The 22,053-nt window shown below is 37.9% G+C and overlaps 1 protein-coding gene across 2 annotated transcripts in view; it reads right to left on the bottom strand.

Annotated features, from left to right (window-relative positions):
- The window catches only part of LOC106874552 (transcription termination factor 2), a 34,095-nt gene that overhangs the window by 5,517 nt on the left and 6,525 nt on the right, over nucleotides 1-22,053 (bottom strand). For both annotated transcript variants that reach the window (XM_089361484.1, XM_089361485.1), the window contains exons 4-23: nucleotides 21,880-21,952; nucleotides 20,396-20,446; nucleotides 19,506-19,739; nucleotides 18,515-18,644; nucleotides 17,831-17,914; nucleotides 16,657-16,740; nucleotides 15,126-15,308; nucleotides 14,239-14,341; nucleotides 12,924-13,063; nucleotides 11,400-11,510; nucleotides 10,229-10,382; nucleotides 9,290-9,419; nucleotides 8,877-9,067; nucleotides 8,056-8,120; nucleotides 6,850-6,935; nucleotides 5,472-5,563; nucleotides 3,799-4,006; nucleotides 2,963-3,154; nucleotides 1,889-1,950; nucleotides 141-294 (exon numbers count right to left, since the gene is read on the bottom strand). In XM_089361484.1, coding sequence (XP_089217610.1) covers nucleotides 141-294; nucleotides 1,889-1,950; nucleotides 2,963-3,154; nucleotides 3,799-4,006; nucleotides 5,472-5,563; nucleotides 6,850-6,935; nucleotides 8,056-8,120; nucleotides 8,877-9,067; nucleotides 9,290-9,419; nucleotides 10,229-10,382; nucleotides 11,400-11,510; nucleotides 12,924-13,063; nucleotides 14,239-14,341; nucleotides 15,126-15,308; nucleotides 16,657-16,740; nucleotides 17,831-17,914; nucleotides 18,515-18,644; nucleotides 19,506-19,739; nucleotides 20,396-20,446; nucleotides 21,880-21,952 — 2,527 coding nt within the window. The remainder of the gene's footprint in view (nucleotides 1-140; nucleotides 295-1,888; nucleotides 1,951-2,962; nucleotides 3,155-3,798; nucleotides 4,007-5,471; nucleotides 5,564-6,849; nucleotides 6,936-8,055; nucleotides 8,121-8,876; nucleotides 9,068-9,289; nucleotides 9,420-10,228; nucleotides 10,383-11,399; nucleotides 11,511-12,923; nucleotides 13,064-14,238; nucleotides 14,342-15,125; nucleotides 15,309-16,656; nucleotides 16,741-17,830; nucleotides 17,915-18,514; nucleotides 18,645-19,505; nucleotides 19,740-20,395; nucleotides 20,447-21,879; nucleotides 21,953-22,053) is intronic.

Genomic DNA, 22,053 nt, shown 5'->3' with positions numbered 1-22,053 from the left:
TGACCGTTGCAAGCATGGAGAAGTGAACATTATAACAACGATGTCCTTCTCTCTAGCTTACCAGTTCCAGTCAAACCGTCTGACCGATGCCAGCATGGAAATCAGATGCTTGATGATGATGATGATATAAAGTTACTTACCTTTGCACCGTTTGGATTTGTGTTGAAGTCATCAACAATCTCTGACCGTTTCTTTGGAGGAATGGCCCCATCAATGAGATGATACGTAAAATGAGCCTGCGTGATGTGGTATTTTACAATCATCAACAATTTTGTCCACTGTGATACAACAACACTACAAGGGAAAGAAAGGAAAAATAGAACAACTGGCTGAGTATACTGCACAAAAATTATCTTATTTCTCTTTTACTTGTTTCAATCATTTGACAGCGGCCATGCTGGAGCACCGCCTTTAGTCGAGAAAATCGACCCCATGACTTATTCTTTGTAAGCCTAGTACTTATTCTATCGTCTCTTTTTGCCGAACTGCTAAGTTACAGGGACGTAAACACACCAGCATCGGTTGTCAAGCGATGGTGGGGGGGGGGACAAACACAGACACACAAACACACATACATACATATACATATATACGACAGGCTTCTTTCAGTTTCCATCTACCAAATCCACTCACAAGGCTTTGGTCGGCCTGAGGCTTATAGTAGAAGACACTTGCCCAAGGTACCACGCAGTGGGACTGAACCCGAAGCCATGTGGTTGCTAAGCAAGCTACTTACCACACAGCCACTCCTGCGCCTATTTATTCATTTTATATTGAGATTTGTGAAAGCAGTATGGTTGCTTTCAGGAAGAGTTGTTTACTGAGGCAATCACAGTGTGTGTGTGTGTGTGTGTGAGCACGCATACACACACATACAAGGAGGCACTGTAAAGTTCCTGGTTTTAAGGATATCATGAAATCCCTGGTTGGAGGCCCAACTGTCCAAGTTCTTTTACAGGGCTTAGAAATACAGAAGGACTGCTGCAATAAGTGTGTGATTCTGAGAGGGGAATATTTTCTTTTACTCAAAGCCAAGAACTTTTCAGTAACGCCTCTCATCTAGTTGAAAAGGGGTTAAGAATCCATACAAATCAAAAGCTATAGTTAAAAAAATAACTATATATAGATATATATAAAACAAGAACACAAATGGGTTGTAGGTTCACTACAGTTGTTTCACACACATTTTTTATTGATGCATAGTTCAACAGCATCATGAAAAAAACCTTTTAAAAGTTTGGCTTGGACGAAAAAATGCCACAAGATATGACTGACCCTCCCAACTACGCATCCTTGAAGAGAGTGAAAACACCAAGCCTTAACTAGATTTAAACGGCTATGGTTTCAGAAGTCAGTGAGCCATAAAATAATCATCAGATAGTACCATAACAAATTTATTTCTTTAAATGGGACCAGACAGATAACTAGAGATAAATAGACGAGAGAACTGTCACATATATGTATATACATGTACAGGTACACATATGCATACACACACATGCACACCAATACATATACATACACCGCCTGACTGGCTCTTGTGTCGGTGTCACGTAAAAGCACCCACTACACTCTCAGAGTGGTTGGCGTTAGGAAGGGCATCCAGCTGTAGAAACTTTGCCAGATCAGATTGGAGCCTGGTGCAGCCTTCTGGCTTGCCAGTCCTCAGTCAAACCATCCAACCTATGCCAGCATGGAAAGCAGATGATGATGATGATGATCAACACATATATATACACACACACACATATATATATTCATACTCACTGCGTGAGTATGAATCTGAAAACATGTGGTTGTGAAGCACCTTTCTTAACCACAAAGCCATGCCTGCATCTACACAAAGTCAATACAAAAATATAAATAAAATACAAAACAATATAAATACCATTTGACACTGCCTTCTGTGTTCTTATAGATTTCTTGCAGCATCTCAATAAGTGCTTTGATCTGAAAAAAAAACAACAAAATAATGAATAAATAATAAATCTGTGTATATGGTTGTATATAAGGGAGCATAGGTTGTGTGCATGTGTGCACTGAAAACTAGCAAAACACTCTTTTTTTTCCTTTTTACTTGTGTCAGTCTTTTGACTGTGGCCATGCTGGAGCACCACCTTTAGCCAAGCAAATCGACCCCAAGACTTATTCATTGTAAGCCTAGTACTTATTCTATTGGTCTCTTTTACCGAACTGCTAAGTTACGGGGACGTAAACACACCACCATCGGTTGTCAAGCGATGTTGGGGTAACAAACACAGACACAAACATATACACACACATACATATAACTACCTCACTGAATACCACTCCCCATCTCAGTTGAGGACACTTGCAAGTTACTTGGTGGCCCCACTGGTGCTGGTGCCTTGTAAAAAAGCACCCACTACACTGTAAAGTGGTTGGCATTAGGAAGGGCATCCAACCATAAAAATCATGCTAAAGTAGATAGCGGAGCTTGGCGCAGCTCTGGGGTTTGCCAGCTCCTGTCAAAGTATCCAACTCATGACTGCATGGAAGACAGATACTAAATGGTAATGATATGACGACGATGATACATATATATATATATACATACACACTTTATTTGTGGGTTTATGAAGGCTACCATTGGTTTCATACAAAGAGAAATCTCAGCAATTATCTAGCCTGTCATGTGTAACATTGGTGCTCGTCTTCATCTTGGATGAGAACACAACAATATATATGTATGATCGAATTCCATAGCTTCTGTCTGCAAAATTCACTCACAAGGCATTGGTCATCCCAGGATTATAGTAGAAGAAACTTGCCCAAGGTGTGCTGCACAATGGGACTGAATCCGAAACCGAATGGTTACAAAGTGAGGTTCTCAACCACACGACCACACCCATGCCTTTTATTGCTGAAAAGATTTTTTAAAAACTCAACCTCTCTTTTACTTTTTTCTCTACAATACATATAACTGAAAAGTATTATTCACTTTTGTACTCTGAGATTCGAGGCAGAAGATATCACTGTGTTTCTGTTTAACATCCTGTTGGTTTTTGTTTTCATTCTTACAATCTTCATCAAGATATCCCTTTAAATCATTCTCTTGTAAGGTTAGGTCGTTCAGCTGCTCAGTCAGAGACAAGTCAAGACCAATTTCTTCAGTCATCTCTTTATCAATTGACTGAAACAAAAGAAAAAGAAATTTAAAAACAAAGCAACAACAAGGTAATAACATCTGTAATAAGGTTTCATAGATCTAATAGGCAGCGGTTCTCATGGCTTCTGTTCTTAACTGATTGGAAATGCTCTCATAAACATGTTTTGTCTTGGTATAAAAGATGGGCTACAGCAAATATTCTGCTCAATACCACAATAATAATAATAATTACCACTCTAGGCACAAGGCCTGAAATACCGGGGAAGGGAACTAGTCAATTACATCAACCCCAGTGCTCAGCTGGTACATATTTTATGTGCATCCAGGCAGTGACCTTAACAACAGCAACATTGAAAAAATACCTTAGGAACGAGAACCCAGGTTTGAAATTTCCCCAAGACACCTGATGAAGGCTGGAGGGTATATCATCCTAAATGTTGTGTTAACAACAAACAAGCTGAGGACAAATATCTGTCAAATGTAAATAATGTAAATAAAATGCAGCTATTAATAAAAGGAGTTGAAATTAAAGCATGCAAGATTTCACAGCTCTAACCATCACTCCTTTATAATCAACATATGAACTTCCAGCCCACCCTCATATAAAAATTTAAAAAAAAAAAAACAAGACACTGGTGTAAGCAAGGCTTGAAACTGCAGTCACTTACTTCTCTCAACAAACTAAGATGACAACAGCACTGTCTTAATCTGAGTAGAAACACCAAGACATCTTTACCAGTCGGTTTCTTTGTAGTTGTGGATCTACTTTGAGAAGAAGTGCTTTGTTTTTGGTGATGATTCTTAGAGGATGAAGAGTTATCTGCAAGAAGTGAATCCTTGTCCATATGTGAGCGAATGTAATCTTGGACCACTGATCTGTTGTAATAATAATAATAATAATAATAATTGATTAATTAATTATAATAATGGTTTCTTTATTAACCACAAAGGGTTTACATATAAAAAAACATTGTGGACAACACAGGACAAATACGATGTAGGGTTTCCTGAAAGTCATGTAAACAATGAAAGAAGCAATAATACGTAACAAAATTCCCCAAAAGAGGGAGACCTCCTAAGACTGCTCATGAAACCCCCACAAGTCTACGATACTCTTGACCACCAGCACCCTTTCCACTTTATAGGCACATGCTTAGAGTAGGCCCATTCTTGTAACATTCATCCACCTTTTAACAAAATTGCTGGCGGGGTGGGGCAGAACTTTCTTCTCAATTCTCACTTTCTTTTCCAAGTGAAACTTGAAAATGTTGAGGGTTTGGCCAAAGAGGAAAGTATCTGTCTTCAGCCCTTTTAATCTATAATATACACCTACAATATTAGATATGTACATATGTACACAAGGGCACTACATGAGCACCTACATCACTAAAAAATAGAAGTCAAAAATACTTCCGTACCACCGAATAGTCACAAATCTAGGTGCTCATGTAGTGCTCTTGTGTATATATGTACATATCTAATATTGTATGTATATACTTTATTAATTTGCCTGTACTCGTGATGGTATTTTAATAATACCATCCCTATATTTATATACACACACACATATATATATATAGGCGTAGGAGAGGCTGTGTGGTAAGTAGCTTGCTTACCAACCACATGGTTCCTGGGCTCATTCTCACTGCGTGATACCTTGGGCAAGTGTCTTCTACTATAGCCTCAGGCCAACCAAAGCCTTGTGAGTGGATTTGGTAGACGGAAACTAAAAGAAGCCCGTTGTATATGTATGTATATATGTATATATGTGTATGTGTATGTTTGTCCCCCCAACATCACTTGACAACCGATGCTGGTGTGTTTACGTCCCCGTAACTTAGCGGTTCGGCAAAAGAGACCTATAGAATAAGTACTAGGCTTACAAAGAATAAGTCCTGGGGTCGATTTGCTAGAGTAAAGGCGGTGCTCCAGCATGGCCGCAGTTAAATGATTGAAACAAGTAAAAGAGTATATATCTTTTATTCTTTTAATTGCTTCAGTCATTAGACTGTGGCCATGCTGGGGCACTGAATTTTTTTTTAAAGTCTGGTACTTATTTTATCAGTCCCTTTTGCCAAACTACTAAGTTATGGGGACGTAAACACACCTATTATCAAGCAGTGGTGATGGTGGAGACAAACACAAATACAAACACACACACACACACACACACATATGATGGGCTTCTTTCAGTTTCTCATCGACTGATTGTAAGCCTTGTTCCTTTTCTATCAACTCCATATGCATGAATAAACTTAGAAAAAGAGGAAAAAAAAAGAGTGCGAATATTGGTAAAGTAATAAGGAATCGGCAGCTGAAACTAATTCCAAACTATACTCACTGAATTCTTTTGAAAATCTTATTGTACAGTTCTTGTTCCTTGGGTGACAACTTCAGCTTGTAGCTCAATAGTTTCTTCTTGGTCATTTTAATCTGAAATAAATATTTTTCTTTAAATCAGTTCTTTGTTGTTGTTTTTGTCAGCGTTGTTGTCTAGACCACGCTCTTATCAAGCTGAACTATATTCCAAGACATTTCCTTCTTGACTAACCCATCTTTTGTTCAGAAATACTGTCTCTAGGGCAAAATCATATAGTATTTTATTTTCCTTAGTAATTAATACGGAACCTTACAAAGGAGATGATAGAGGTCTGCGTCATGTGACACATTGCTGTACTTGAGAAGACCCGCCTACTACCACAGAATTGAGATCTTGTAAAACCGTCCAACCCATTTCAGATGGAAACATATGTTAAATGATAATGATGATGGATTAAACAATCCTCATTGATTTCAGCGTAGTCAGGAAATTTGGAGTTGTGGCAGCAGCATCATCATCATCATCATCATGGATGCATCATGCTTCAGTGTAGGCTTTGGTATGGTTTCTACAGCTGGATGCCCTTCCTAACACCAACTTTTCCAGTTTATACTGAATGCCTTTCTTGTGCCATAGCTGACATTCATAACTTTTCCAAGGCCATTAGAAGAGTAAAAGAGAAGTGACCACAACATCTGGCATTGAACCTGAATTGCAGTTTCAGTTTGTGTGACACTTATTACTTCATCATCATCATTTAACGTCTGTTTTCCATGCTGGCATGGGTTGGATGGTTTGACAGGAGCAGGCTAGCTGCCCAAGCTCCATGCCTGCTTAGGCATGGTTTCTATGGCTGAATGCCCTTCCTAATGCCAACCTCTTTAGACAGGGGTGCATTTACATGACACTGGCATGGGTGCTTTTTTTTTATGTGGCACCAGTACCCACAAGCCTGCAAGATTAGGAAAGCTCAGCTGCAGAGAAATGCAGGGGACATGCCTGTACACAAGGACAATCGGGTGTCTTGGTCCTGTCATTCCTTTTGGGTCCCAAAGGCTGGAGATCCTTTCTCACCGCTTCATCTTACATCTTCCTGGGTCTACCCCTTCCACAATTAGAGATCAGCACCTCATGATGCAACTGTCTTCATTCATACACATATGGCCATACCAGTGCAGTTTTCTCTCTTGAACACTATTCTAATGCCTCATATACCCAGTTTTGCTCTAAAATCACTTACACTGTCATATATGCACTCTGACATTATCCATCCAGTGGAGCATACTGGCTTCATTTCTTTCAAGCCTCCAGTAGTCTCAGCTCATGTCTCACTGCCAAGTAGCATAGCAGTTTGTAAGAAAATTGGTAAAAGAAAGAAAAGGAAACAGATCCTATTTACCAGTGGTTTCCCATTCACAGTCTGATCTTTGGTTCTTCTTAACAATAAAGATTGCACAATGATGTTCAAGCGAGTTTTACCCATTCCTGTAACAAAAGTCAAGCAAAGAGATCACGGTTATTTGACAAACACTGTAAAAGAAAGCAAACAGCAGAGAACACGGTGACACGTTAGAAAACATGCGAATGAGGTCATTGCCAGTGCCACTGGACTGGCTCCTGTGCAGGTGGCACATAAAAAACAGTATTTTGAGCATGGCCGTTGCCAGTACCACTTGACTGGCCCTCATGCCGGTGGCATGTAAAAGCACCCACTACACTCTCGGAGTGGTTGGCGTTAGGAAGGGCATCCAGCTGTAGAAACTCTGCCAGATCAGATTGGAGCCTGGTGTAGCCATCTGGTTTCACCAGTCCTCAGTCAAATCGTCCAACCCATGCTAGCATGAAAAGCAGACGTTAAACGATAATGATGATCTACATTATTATAATGGTATTTCATCCTCTAAAAACAAGTCACCTGTTACACCTGATCTTTTTCTCTATATCCTTACTACTTTTCAACTCTAAATCCTGTACTAAACACATTTAACCCTTCCTTTTCAAGGGGGAGTAAGAAAGAGAAAAACCAGAAGCAGATGATGAGGATGCTGTTGTCACTGTCATCATCATCAACACCCTTATCATCATGATCAGTAAAATCATTATCGTCACCACCACCACTGCCATCCTTATCAATATCATCCTTATCATTGTCAACAGTATCAAATTGCCATTGTCATCATTATCAAATTCATTATCATCATCACTATTAACCCTCGCAGACCTGAGCCCCTGTGTCTGACTTTAACCTCCACTTGAACTTATGATCAAAAATATAAATCGTTGTAAATACAGGTGAAGAGTAACAATTGCAGGTAAACGAATGGACAGAATCACAAAAACTCCAAGAGAATAACAATAATAGACCTTTCTCTCAACTACCACATTTGTTTAATGCAAGTAGACTAATGGACAGAATCACAGAAATAATTCAGGAGATAAAGAAGCCTATCTCTTAACTGCCATTTGTTCACCCAAAATCACAACTTCTCTTATCATTTTCATCAGTTTGATTGTCTGAATCACTCTCATTGTGATTGCCATAAGTGCCAAACTTTAAAAAAAAAGGAAGAAAAAAGGTAGAAGATAAAAGAAAGGAAATACTTGCTCTCGTTGCTTTCAACCTGATTTTTCCATACTTTATATTCATCAAATGGTCTAAAACGTAGGAATCTGAATTCAAGAGGAAAATAATGGAAACAAGTAAATAAGTTACCACATGATGGTAAATGAATGGAAACCAGACATGTGTTCCAGCAGCTTACATTCAGAGTTTTACTTGGGTTACATGGTTAAGAAGGGCACTTTGCAAATACATGGTTTTGAGTTCAATCTCAGGTGTCTCCTACTATAGTTTCAGATATGTACCCACATATCTGTGTGCATACATGTAGAGATATGTAAATGTATTCTCATATTATCATCATCATTTAACATCTTTTTTCCATGCTGGCATGGGTTGGAAGGTTTGACAAGAGCTGGCAAGCCAGAAGATGACTGCACCAGGCTTCACTGTCTGTTTTGGCATGAGGAGAGGGGAATAAGAAAGAGAGGAATAAGAGGTGGAAAAAAAGAAGAGGAGAAAGAAGAATGAGGGAAGGAGGAATAAGAGGGGGAAGGATAAGGGGAGAGCAAGAAGAAGAGGGGATTAAGAACAGGAGGAAGAAAAAGAGAAAGAAGAGGGTGTACAAGAAAAGGAGGAGCAGGAGGAATGAGGAGAGGAGAATAAGAAAGAGAGGAATAAGAGGTGGAAAAAAAGAAGAGGAGGAAGAAGAATAAGGGAAGGAAGAAAAGCAAGAAGAATAAGAAGGGGAGGAGCAAGAAGAATAAGCTGCCCTACTTCTTTCCACCAACCAAATTCTTCAAAAATTTCCAAATGCTTTTCAAGGCAAATAAAAAGTAGAAAATATAAGAAAGCAAAATTCTCACCTGAGTAGAGAATACATATCTAACAATTTATTCTGGATGGGTGTACCTGTCAACATCCACCTGGACGAAGCTTTTAATCGAGTAACTGATGTTGCAGTGAGGGACTTATAGTTTCGAATATCATGAGCTTCATCAAGAATTACATTCTTCCAATGTATTTGCAACAGCAGCGGCAATTTACCTTGACTTTCCTGAAATGGAAGAGAAATACATATACATATATATATACAAATAGGAATACGTATAAACAGTACATATATATGGCTCCTGTGCGAGTGGCACGTAAAATACACCATTTTGAGTGTGGCCGTTGCCAGTACCGCCTGACTGGCCTTCGTGCCGGTGGCACGTAAAAGCACCCACTACACTCTCGGAGTGGTTGGCAACAACAATAGTATAAAATTTCTACTTACTGGCTCATTTTCTGCCTCATTCTCTTCTTCTTCAGTGAGAGATCGGTCAGCAATTGCAGTGTCTTCCTTCCGTCCAATTTCCAAACTAACAACCTTATATGTAGTGAGAACAACATCCTTAGAAGTTATCCTGAAAGAATTTTATAGATATATATTAGTACAAACTTCAGGAAGAAGACAAAGATTATAAGATGTTGTAAATTCAAAGATTTGTCAACCTGTGATCCATCCTAAAATAATATTGATAATGATAATGATGATAACAATGATGTTGATGGCTATGTTTATGACAGCAAAGAGGAGGATGATGAGGATGATGGCAATAATGATGATGACGATGATGATGATAAAAAAGACTATGTCAATGGCAAAGAAGATAGCCACAATATTGATGGTGATGATTGTGATTGCAATGATGAGAACTGATAATAATGACCATCACCATCATTATCATCATCATCATCATAATGGGGATAATGATAGGATTACTTAAGGCAGCAAGCTGCCAGAATCGTTAGCACACCGGGTGAAATGCTTAGCGGTATTTCATCTGCCGTTACGTTTTAAGTTCAAATTCTGCCACGGTCGACTTTGCTTTTCATCCTTTCAGGGTCGATTAAATAAGTACCAGTTACACACTGGGGTCAATATAATCGACTTAATCCATTTGTCTGTCCTTGTTTGACCCCTTTATGTTTAGCCTTTTTTGGCAGTAAAGAAATAAGAAACGTTGGCACGCCGGGCGAAATACTTAGCGATATTTTGTCTGTCTTTACGTTCTGAGTTCAAATTCCACCGAAGTCAACTTTGCCTTTCATCCTTTCAGCGTCAATAAATTAAGTACCAGTTGCAAACTAGGGTCAATCTAATCGACTGGTCCCCTTCCCAAAAATTTCGGGCCTAGTGCCTAGAGTAGAAGAGACTGATAGCATTACTTACACACTGACATTCTTCTCTCGTTTTGGTCCATGGTATATAAGGACATCTAACGAACCGCTTTTGCACCTGGCCTCAACTTCTTTTCCCCACTGGTGTACCAGGGAAGCAGGTGTGATGATCAGGGTGGCTTTACTCTTTATTACACGTCTGCTGTCTATGTGAAAGAAAGAAACAGAAGAAATCCGGTGTTGGCTTTAGCATGATTACTTGAACATGTTCGATAAGTGGGAAGCACAACAAATAGAAAAAGAAAACAAATAGCAAGATCAACGATGTATTTATATACATGCGTGGAAGTGTGTGAGCACATACGTGATGGCGTATGTATGTATGTGTGTATCATCATCATCATTTAACGTCCGCTTTCCATGCTAGCATGGGTTGGACGATTTGACTGAGGACTGGTGAAACCAGATGGCAACACCAGGCTCCAATCTGATTTGGCAGAGTTTCTACAGCTGGATGCCCTTCCTAATGCCAACCAGTCCGAGAGTGTAGTGGGTGCTTTTACGTGTCACCCGCACGAAGGCCAGTCAGGCAGGTACTGGCAACGGCCACGCTCAAAATGGTGTATTTTATGTGTCACCCGCACAAAAGCCAGTCCAGGGGGAATGGCAACGATCTCACTTGAATGTCCTTACACATGCCGCGGGCACAAGTGCCAGAAAGGCGATGGCACCTAGGCTGGAAGTGACCTTTTGGAAAACAATGTTTACCTCTATTGTTTTAGAAGTGGATAAGACAGAACTTTTCCAATGTATTGAAGACCAGTCTATTGAAAATACTTACAAGAGAGTCTTCAGATATTTGCTCAATCTGCTAAAAATAGCAGCTAAATCATCTTTGAACCACACCATACTGTCTTAAAAAATAATAAAAGTACATTAGATATTGTAGTCCTAGACGTACTAAGTCAGAAGAAAAAAGAAAATATATGGATGGTCTTCGCTGGAGCCAGGGTGGACTTGGGACAAAAAAAAAACAACATCAACACGATGGAGTGAACTGAAATGATGTAGGGTAATATGTTCTGTTAAGAAAGATGACAAATCACTGGCAGAAATTTGAACTCATGATTTTGATAGTTCATTATCTTATCCTTTATCCACTCAACCATTTGATTTCACCAGCAAACTTCACAGGAGCATGCAAATAAAAGGACACATCATACCTTTTTTCAACCATTCCTCTTTCTCTTTTTTTTCTAAGCTGGAATCTTCTTGTTTTTGTTTCATAATGAATGAAATCATAGTCAGAGTTTTCCCAAGACCCATGTCATCAGCTGAGAAGAAAAATAGAAAAATTAAGGAAAAAAAAAAAAAATTAAGTTTAACATTTTTCTTTACAGGTGAAACAATGTTTTGCACCAACATTGTTTGGTTCAGAATGAAACATTTGCTACAACACCACCTTGAAGGGTTTAGCTGAGTAGATCGACCCTGGTACTTTTATTCTTTTCTGTCTCTTTAAGTTTGGTACTCATTCAATTGACTTGGTTTGCTGAATTGCTAAATTACAGGGACATAAACAAACCAACACTGGTTGTCAAGTTGTGGAGAAACATGACACAAAGACACACACACACAGATATATACATATATATATATATATATATACATATATATATATACATATATATATATATACATATATACATATATACATATATACATATATACATATACATATATATATATACATATATATATATACATATATATATATACATATATATATATACATATATATATATACATATATATATATACATATATATATATACATATATATATATACATATATATATATACATATATATATATACATATATATATATACATATATATATATACATATATATATATACATATATATATATACATATATATATATACATATATATATATACATATATATATATACATATATATATATATATATACATATATATATATACATATATATATATACATATATATATATACATATATATATATACATATATATATATACATATATATATATATATATATATATATATATATATATATATATATATATATATATACAGATGCAGGCATGGTTGTGTAGATATAGGCGCAGGCATAGCTGTGTGGTAAGAAGCTTGCTTCCCAACCACATGGTTCCAGGTTCAGTCCCACTGCAACACACCTTGGGCAAGTGTCTTCTGCTATAGCCTCAGGCCAACCAAAGCCTTGTGAGAGGATTTGGTAGGCGGAAACCGAAAGAAGCTTGTCATATATGCTTGTGTGTCTATGTTTGTTCCCCACCGTCACTTGACAACTGATGCGGGTGTGTTTATGTATCCCCGTAACTTAGTGGTTCAGCATATGAGACCGATAGAATAAGTACTAGGCTTACAAAAAATAAGTCCTGGGGGTCGATTTGTTTGATTAAAAGCGGTGCTCCAGTATGGTTGCAGTCAACACAGTTTCTTTTCCCCAATTCACTCACAAGGCATTGGTCAGCTAGGTTACAATGGAACTTTCCCAAGGTATTACTGCGCATAAAACCACATGGTTACAAAAACAGCTTCATGAAAAATTTCATCTTCTGTGAAAAAGAATCAAACCACAGACCTCATGATTGCAAACTACTTAACCATTTAGGCATACCAGCACCCCAACAGGACACATAAGCAAAATAAACCCAAAATCAAACATGATTTTCTTACCTAAAATACCACCGGAAGGGTTCTGTTTCTGCCTCCAGAGTAACCAGGCTAAAGCATGTTTCTGATGAGGCATCAAAGAGACCTTCAAACCTCGAGGATCTTCCTCTTCTTCATCTTCTTTTGGACAAGTTTTGAGTTGCCTGATGATCAAAGATAGACAAGAATCAATATTAATCTGAGATTCCCCTCTGTAAAATATCAATACTTATGTCAGAGAGAGAGAGATTATGTATTTGTATTATTTAGTATATAAGGTGGCGAGCTGTTAGAATCATTAGACTGCCAGGCAAAATGCTTAGCAGTGCTTCATCTGCCTTTACTTTATGGGTTCAAATTTCACCAAAATCGACTTTGCTTTCTGTCCTTTCAGGGTTGATAAAAGAAGTACCAGTTGGACATTGGGGTGGCAATATAATTTGCTTACCCCACTCCTCCGAAATTGCTGGCCTTGTACCAAAATATGAAACCATTATTTGGTGTATGCATGTGCATGTGTGTGTCTAAGCATGTATTGTCACCATTTTATGATAGCTCATAAGAATGGTAGACATCTACAGCATATATGAATAGGAAGTCAGTCTTTCAGAGGTTAACTTTCTTCATAACCAATCAACCTAAGCAAGAATGGAAAAAAAAAACATTTATGCAAAATGAATGATTATAAAACCCACAATGATGACGACGATGACAATGATCATGGTGATGATGATATAACAATTTCACATATTAAACTCATTAATAGCAGGAACACAGTACAAATATCAAGTGTTTTGTGAATTTGCTGTGTTGAATTTAAGCCCATCTATTAGGTCTAAGACATTACGGCAGCAGTAGTAATGGTGCATGTGATGCAACATTACGTCGCTGCATCCATCATTTGTTGGTCATTCCCAACTCCTTGGCAGATGACACCTGCACCATTTGGGCGACAGCCCTCCAACCCATGGGTCTGTATGGATAATCATTGCTGATGAGGGTTTTGCAAGGTCGGAGTGTAAATCTTACCTCTACTTCTTTTAGGCTGCCTCTTTACAATACATACTGCACTGGAGGCAACATGAAATGAAGTGTTTTACTCAAGAAAAATAACACACCACCCAGTCTGGGAACTGAACTCACAATCTGACAACTATAAGTGCAACACCCTAACCACTGGGCTATGCACTTTCACAGAGAGACACAAAAACATGTTTAAAATAATTCCTGTATAACTACTATACTACCACACCAACACAGTCACCACACCAAACTGGAATTTTTAAATCTGCCTCTAATTGAGATCTTAAGAAATTCAGTTCCAAGAATAAGAGCTTACTCATGCAAAGAGTTAGTAATTTTATCCATTGCGTTCCTCACTTCTTCGAGACGTGTTACGGTCATTCGACCTCCATACAGTGTTGCAGGCTGCCTACCGGCTTCTGAAAAGACAAGGATTTGATAACCTTTATTCGGTTAATGATTCCAAAAGAAAGTGCATTCAAAGAGTGGGCATAAAAGCTTTATCTTTTCTTTTATTTTTCACTTGTTTCTGTCAGTGGATTGTGGCCATGCTGGAGCACTACCCTGAAGAGCTTTTAGCCAAACGAATCGACCCCTGTGCATATTTTTTGAAGCCTGGTACATATTCCATCAGTCTCTTTTACCAAAACCATTAAATTAGGAACATAAATAAACACCAGTTGTCAAGTGGTGGTGAGGGACACACACACACACAAATATATACATATTAAATTAATAATTATATATATATATAAAATAATTGAGATTAAGTTGAAGCACCAAAAATTAGTGAGGTATTATTAGTACAACTCAAAATAGGGTGAATAAAATCAAAATAAGCAACAGGATATCAAGAGGTGATGCAGTACCAGCATTTCAAGCGGCTCCATTTAATTGAACAATGCAATCATTACATCAATTTAAATGCAGGCCTATCCTCAGCTGCATAAATAAATAAATAGAAGTTTTTAATCAGTAGGACATATTATAATTTTACTTAAATACTCTGATAGAGTAAGAAGACAGACAAAGTCCATGCTGTCACCACTTCAGCTTAGAATTTACTAGACATTGGGGAAAAAGTTTGTTGGGGTCATAGCTTGTAATGGATTTTGGTTCAGTTTTAAACAAGACTAATAAATTAAAACTGAACCAAAATCCGTTACAACAAACTTTAGCTGTAGAAACAAATGATAAACTTACGTGAATAACTTCCTTCAAGAAATTCTTTTGGTAAAGCAAAAGCTTCAGTGAGTTTGACTTGTCTTAAATTTTGAGGATTGTGATGTTTATGTATTTGTAACTTTTCAGAGTAATCAGAAGCTGACGATGGTTCATCATCATCACTATCAACTTCATTCTTTACACTCGATGATCCTTGCTGGCCTGGAGAAAGAAATGAAATTCTCAAATAATGTAAATCAGTGACTCCCAACCATTTTTTAACCATGGGCTCCTTTGATTACTGCTTCACTCTGGCGGATCCCCATAGCCATTTGATGTTTAAAAACTAGTTTTACCTTTTATCTTTTACTTGTTTCCGTCATCTGACTGTGGTCATGCTGGAGCACGGCCTTGAAGGGTTTTAGCCAAATAATTCGACCCCAGGACTCGCTTTATATTTCTTTTTTAAGCGGAGTACTTATTCTACTGGTCTCTTTTATTGAACCACTAAGTTATGGGTACATAAACACGCCAACACCGGTTGTCAAGCGGTGATGAGAGGACAAACACAAAGACACACAGAGATATACATACATACATACATATATATATATGTACGTACATACATACGTACACATATACATACATACATATGTATACATACATACATATGTATACATACATAGATATACACACACACATATATATGTATGTATGTATGTATATTGAATAGCTACTTTCAGTTTCCGCCTACTAAATCCACTTAGAAGGCTTTGGTCGGCCCGAGGCTATAGTAGAAGACACCTGCCCATGGTGCCATGCAGTGGGACTGAACCTGGAACCATGTGGTTGTCAAGTGGTAGTGGAAGACAAACACACACATACACAGGAACACACATATATATATATACACATGACAGGCGTCTGTCAGTTTTCACCTACGCTTAAAAGGATTTAGTGGGCCCGAGGACCAAGAGGCCATGCAGTGAGACTGAACCCAGAACTATAAGGCTGGGAAGCAAACTTCTTACCATATAGCCATGACTGCGAAATAAAACTAGAGAAAAAAAAATTGGACAAAAATTCTAATAGTTTTCTTTCTCTTCATTATTTTTTTTTTCTGTCTTTTCATTCAGTAATTACTTATGGATATTCCTGTGTTGGAAGAAGGTGCATAGCTTGGAGATCAGGGAGTCTCTCCAGCCAAGATGTTACAATCATGGCTGTGTGGTTGTTAACAAGCTTACTTTGCAGCCATATAGTTTTATCTTCTTTTTCTACATTTCATATTCTTCACCACATTAACAGGGATCCAGTAGAGATTACATTTAGACTACTCTTGCTACGCCAGAGACATGATGCAACAGTGTTAAGGCTGATGACAGCAAACATTATTTATAACAGTACAGTAGGACTTGAACTTACATGCTTTGATTTGGCAGTTCAATACCCTAACCATTGTGCCAGGCACCCATATTCATTTGGCTTAGACTGTCTCTTGTGCTCATTTCAAAACTTGCAATATGTAACCGGTCACTCATAAATGAAGTAAAACTAATCTCATACATACTTGGCTTTTTTACTGTTTTGTGTACGGGTTCACCTCCTGGTTCATTTGGTGGATGGACTCTGATGATTTCGGGTTCACTATGTGCTGAGGGGAAGAAAAAGAAATTAAGACAAAATGGAAAGCTTTTGCTGCGAGGAGGATGAGTGAACTATGCTTAACCCTCACAGGCCTAGGACCCGGCATCTAACTTTACCCTCCACCTGGACTCCCATGCTAAAAAATAGTTGCATACACAGCTCAAGAGTAACGATTGCAGAATCACAAAAAAATTCAGATTAACAATAATAAGCCTCTCTCACAATTACAACATTTTTTCAATGGACAGAATTGCAAAAAAATTCAGGAGAGTAATAATAACAGACCTTTCTCTTTACTACCATATTTGATAGGAAGACTAATAGATAGAACCACAGAAATATTCAGGTGAATAGCAATAACAGACCTTTCTCTCAACTACCATATTTGTTCATTGCAAGCAAACTAATAGATAGAATTGAAAAAAAAAAATTCATAAAAATAAGAAGTCTGTCTCTCAACTATCATAATTTGTTCACCTGCATCACTACTTTCTTCATCACTTTCACCAGTTTGATTATCAGAATCATTCTCATTGTCTACATGAGGATAAACTCTTTGTCTGAAGAGTAAACATCATTAATAATTTCGTCAACTCTAAAGAGTCTAGGCTTTGCTTGTTTACAAAGTGCTAGGTTTATCACACACTCATTTCATTACAGAAAAATAAATCTTTTTTTCCCCAATTAAAAACAAAAATAAACAACAGCTATGAGGGGACACTATTAACAATGAGTCATAAACACACTTGACTACAAAACTACAATGTGATCAGTCATCTAATTTTAGTATTTTATCATCTTTTTCTATATTTCTTGTTTATGACTGCTTTAACAGGAATCTGGTTGAGAATACATTAAAGCAATTCCCACTAAAGCAGGAACACAGTGCAATTACATTAAGATTGATGACAGCAAAAATTATTTATAACAGTACAGCAGGACTTGAATTTACAGGCTTTGAGTTGGGAGCTCGATACCCTAACCATTGTGCCAGGCACTCATATTCATTTGGCTTAGTTTGTCTCTTGTGCTCATTTCTAAACTTGTAATATGTAACAGGTCACTCATAAATGAAGTAAAACTAATCTCATACATACTTGGCTTATTCACTGTTTTGTGTATGGGTTGACCTCCTGGTTCATTTGGTGGATGGACTCTGATGATTTCAGGTTCAGTATGTGCTGAGGGGAAGAAAGAGGAAATCACTTAGAAATAAAATAAAATGAAAAAAAAAAAAGTTTAATGTTTTAATTTATTTTATTTCATTTTATGGAAAGATATGCTTGCATACCTTATTCATTGCTTTATGGACATATATACCAGTCCAAGCAACAAAAGCTTCTCTATAAGGTCATTCAGCCAAATTGCACCCTACTATGTTAAAAATAGAACAGGACAGTCACGGTTGAGATGCTTTTATGTTTGCTCAATCAGACCACTATACTCCCCTTACACTATAATGCTGTATTTACTTTAATCCTCCTTATAAAACTTATCTGTTTGATTCAGTGTACCCTTCCACACTGTAATATAAAGCATAACACTATTTGATTCAGTACACCAATATGATGGACCATAATACTCTAGTTGCTTCACACCACTCTCTATAATACTCAGCTAGCCTGTAACAGTGCAAGAAGACTTGCCTCAAACCACCCCCTCCCTTGGGTGTAGATAGAAAACTAAGCATGAAAAATTTGTTCCAAACAAGTAACAAAAATATAAAACAAATGGTGATCCAAGTGTGATAAGGTAGGAGAGTATTTGAAAGTAAAACTTACTCTTAGAAGTTCTGGAAACATCTTTATTTAGATCTATATTTTGGATCTTACTTTCCAATTGTTGAATATTTTCTTTGAGACGAGCACCTTTGTCAGGGAGTGCTGACAACTGCACACGAGATAACAGCTCCTGTATTACAAACAATCAGAGAAATTAGCTATACATACCTCTCACCTATGAGTATACAGTATTTCATTGTTTATTTTCATTAATATTTATTGTTTTTTTAGTTTTTTTAATGTCCATTTTTTTTTAGACTCAAATAGGTTGGATAAAATTTGTTTAAGTGGAGTTTCAATGGCTGGCTGCCCACCTGTTACCAACCCTCACCTGTTTCCAAGCAAGACATTTCCATATAATCAGATATGTTCTCACAGAAAACTGGACATGAAGGACACTGGTTGTATAACAATTATACTCATTTACAACTATCACGCAATGTCAAGAAACCATTCTACAGCACGTGAGGAGGTGCTGAAAAGTTCCTGGCTTTGGGTAAAAGAAAATACAGGAGGATCAGTTAATGATGTTTTTAATCCAACATATTCCCCTCTCAGATACACACACTTATTGCAGCAGTCCTTCAGTTTTTCTAAGCCTTGTATAAGAACTTGGAAGATTGAGCCTCCAGCCAGGCATTTCGTGATACCCCTAAAACCAGGAACCTTTCAGCACTATCTCATGTATTCAGAGAAATTCAAAAGATTGTGCTGACAAGTACAGCCCGCATCCTTAAAAAAAACCTTATCAATTTAAATGTATGTGTTGAATTACATGAAGATATTTCACTACTACCCCTGCCACTTGCCCTCCCCAAGTTTTCAGACACACTGTAACATCTCTTATCCTTCACCCACCCTAGGACACTTGGTGTGTCTCAGCAAGTGATTGTAACAAACATACATATTAAAAGTAAACAACAATAAAATAATAACAACAACAACCATCATCATCATCATCTAAAAGATCTCCACTAAATTTATCACAAACCTTTTGTTTTTGAAGAGCAGATGTAAGACTGGCTTTCTCCTTCTGCCTTGAAGTATCTTTGACTGGACTGTCCCTCCATTGCGTGAAGCTATCATTACCATCCTTCACAGGTTTATTGTCTTCCAACTTGTCTTCTTTTCCAAACAACGGCGCTTTGTGCTCAGACTTACTCAATGATGAAAATGATGGCAGCTCTTTCTTTTCACCTTTAGCCAATTCCTTCGTAATTTCATGCTAGCAATAATTAACCAAAAACAAAAAAAAAGTATTTTCTGAGTGTAATTCTCATCGTATACATAAACATAATATTTTGCAGTTTAACCTTTTAACAGTCAATCTGACCACATCAGGTTCAAAACTGGCCCAAAATATTCTACCTGTTATATATTCAAACTGGCTACATCTGGCCCAAATATATTCAAACAGGCCATATCTGGCCCAAATATTCAACTTATTATATATTCAAACTGGCCATATGTCAGCTCATTAAGAGAGTGCCTTTTGTGGCTACTGAGTTGTTTTGACTCTTATTTCCAGCAATACTGGTGCTGATTAGTGCCCTTGTTCACTTCAGTGACATGTATGTACGTATATATATATATGCATATATCTATGTTTGTGTCTTTGTGTATGTGTTACGTGTGTGTGTGTGTGTGCATGCATGTGTGCGTTTGTCCCCTACCACCACCACCACTTGACAACCAGTGCTAGTGAGTTTACAATCAGTTTGGCAAAAGAAACCAACAGAATAAGTACTAAGCTTAAAAAACAAGTCCCGGGGTCAATTTGTTCGACTAAAAAACCTTCTAGGCAGTGCCCCAGCATGGCCGCAGTCAAATGACTGAAACAAGTTAAATATAAAAGATGCTCATTTAATAAACAATCCTTACCTTGGATGATGGGTTTGCTTGTTTATTACTCTTGATGGGTTTCTCATTTTCCTGGAAGAATAAGATCCCTAATTAATGCTCAGTTTCCACTCTCAAAGAACACTGTAAAAGGTAATCAAGGATTTAAAAACAGCCATTAAGAAGTGGGCCAAGTCTAAAGTCAGTGACCTTACAACTATTTCATCAGTAGTCTATCAATTTAACCCTTCAGCATTTAAATTGGTCATATCCAGCCCTAAATTTTCTTCCTGTGTTATGTTCAAACAGGCCAGATCTGGCCTGTCACACCTACCTAGCAATGTCGTTCAAAACTTAATCAAATACATCATTGGAATCTCGAAGCTATGAGATAATGGATGATTAATTGAAAACAACGTGAGGGAATAAGTATTACATTTGATAGAATAATCTGAATGCTAAAGGGTTAACTTCATAAGCATAGTATAAATTTTGAGGTAACTGCCTGGATACCTCATCACCTTTATTTGAGGAGGAGAGCTGCGTAAAGAAGTGTTGATCTGAGGCAGACTCAGGAAGGTGTGGGGCAAGATGGGGAAGTATGATCTTTGGATGTTGCGTCTCATGGGAGTGATGACAAGTGACAGAGACCTTTGGCGAGTTGCTGCTATGCTTGAGAAGACACATCAAGCTAAGTGAAAGCATAGTTGTGACCAGTGCTGGTGACACATAAAAGGCACCTGTGCCAGGGACGTGAAAGGCACCAGTGCCAGTGACGTGAATGCCACCCACTACACACTATGAAATGGTTGGTGTTAAAAAGGGCATCCAGCTGTACAAACCAAGACATATCAGACCAAAGCCCAGTGCAGCTCTCCAGTTTGCCAACCCCAGCCAAACCATCTGATCCATCTTAGCATGGAAAACAAATGATGACGATGACCCCTCACACACTTTTCTAAATGTAAACAGCCATTGAACTCCTCTACAACAAGAACCTGCTCTGCCCCTCCTTGGGTTTCATAGTCATGCAAGCTGCACAGTTACTTTGCTTGTGCTGGTGGCACAAAAAAAAAACACCCGGATAGCATTATTGTTACCAGGTTCCAACTTGGGTCACAGCAACAAAGTCTACCTGCCACACTTCTCGGTCCATCGTCACTGCCTCTAGGTCCTGGATACATTCCAGGCCAGTGTCTGCAATCAAGTTGTTGATGTAAGTGGGTTCCACAAGACTAATTTGGCTGCTTCCAGTTTAGGGTAACACATGCAGTGACCAGGTAGTTACAGCCATCTTTGCTTGATCTTGCTAACTTTCGGCAGGTCTCCATAAAAGCATTCATTTGTTATTTGTCATGAATGCCTTGTTGGTAACATTAGGAAGGGCATTCAGCTGTAGAAACCTTACCAAAGCAGACACTGAAGACCAACACAGACCCTGGGCTAGTTGGATCCTCTTGGACCATCCAGCTCGTGCCAGTATGGAACACAAACATTAAATGACGATGATGATAAATTGAAGTTACCTTCAGAGCTTTTCTCATCCTAAAACCGCACCAGTCTGTTCCTTCCTTTTTTTGATTACATCGGTAGTAACACCTGTGAGAAAGAAACCAATATAAGAAAATAATGTAAATGCATTATTATATATGGCGCAGGAGTGGCTGTGTGGTAAGTAGCTTGCTTACCAGCCACATGGT

Source organism: Octopus bimaculoides, chromosome 13 (assembly GCF_046866305.1).
Source record: "Octopus bimaculoides isolate indiv1 chromosome 13, ASM4686630v1, whole genome shotgun sequence".
NCBI classification, from domain to species: Eukaryota; Metazoa; Mollusca; class Cephalopoda; order Octopoda; family Octopodidae; genus Octopus; species Octopus bimaculoides.
Note: the sequence above shows the minus strand (reverse complement) of the source record. Positions and strands in the feature narration are given on the sequence as shown.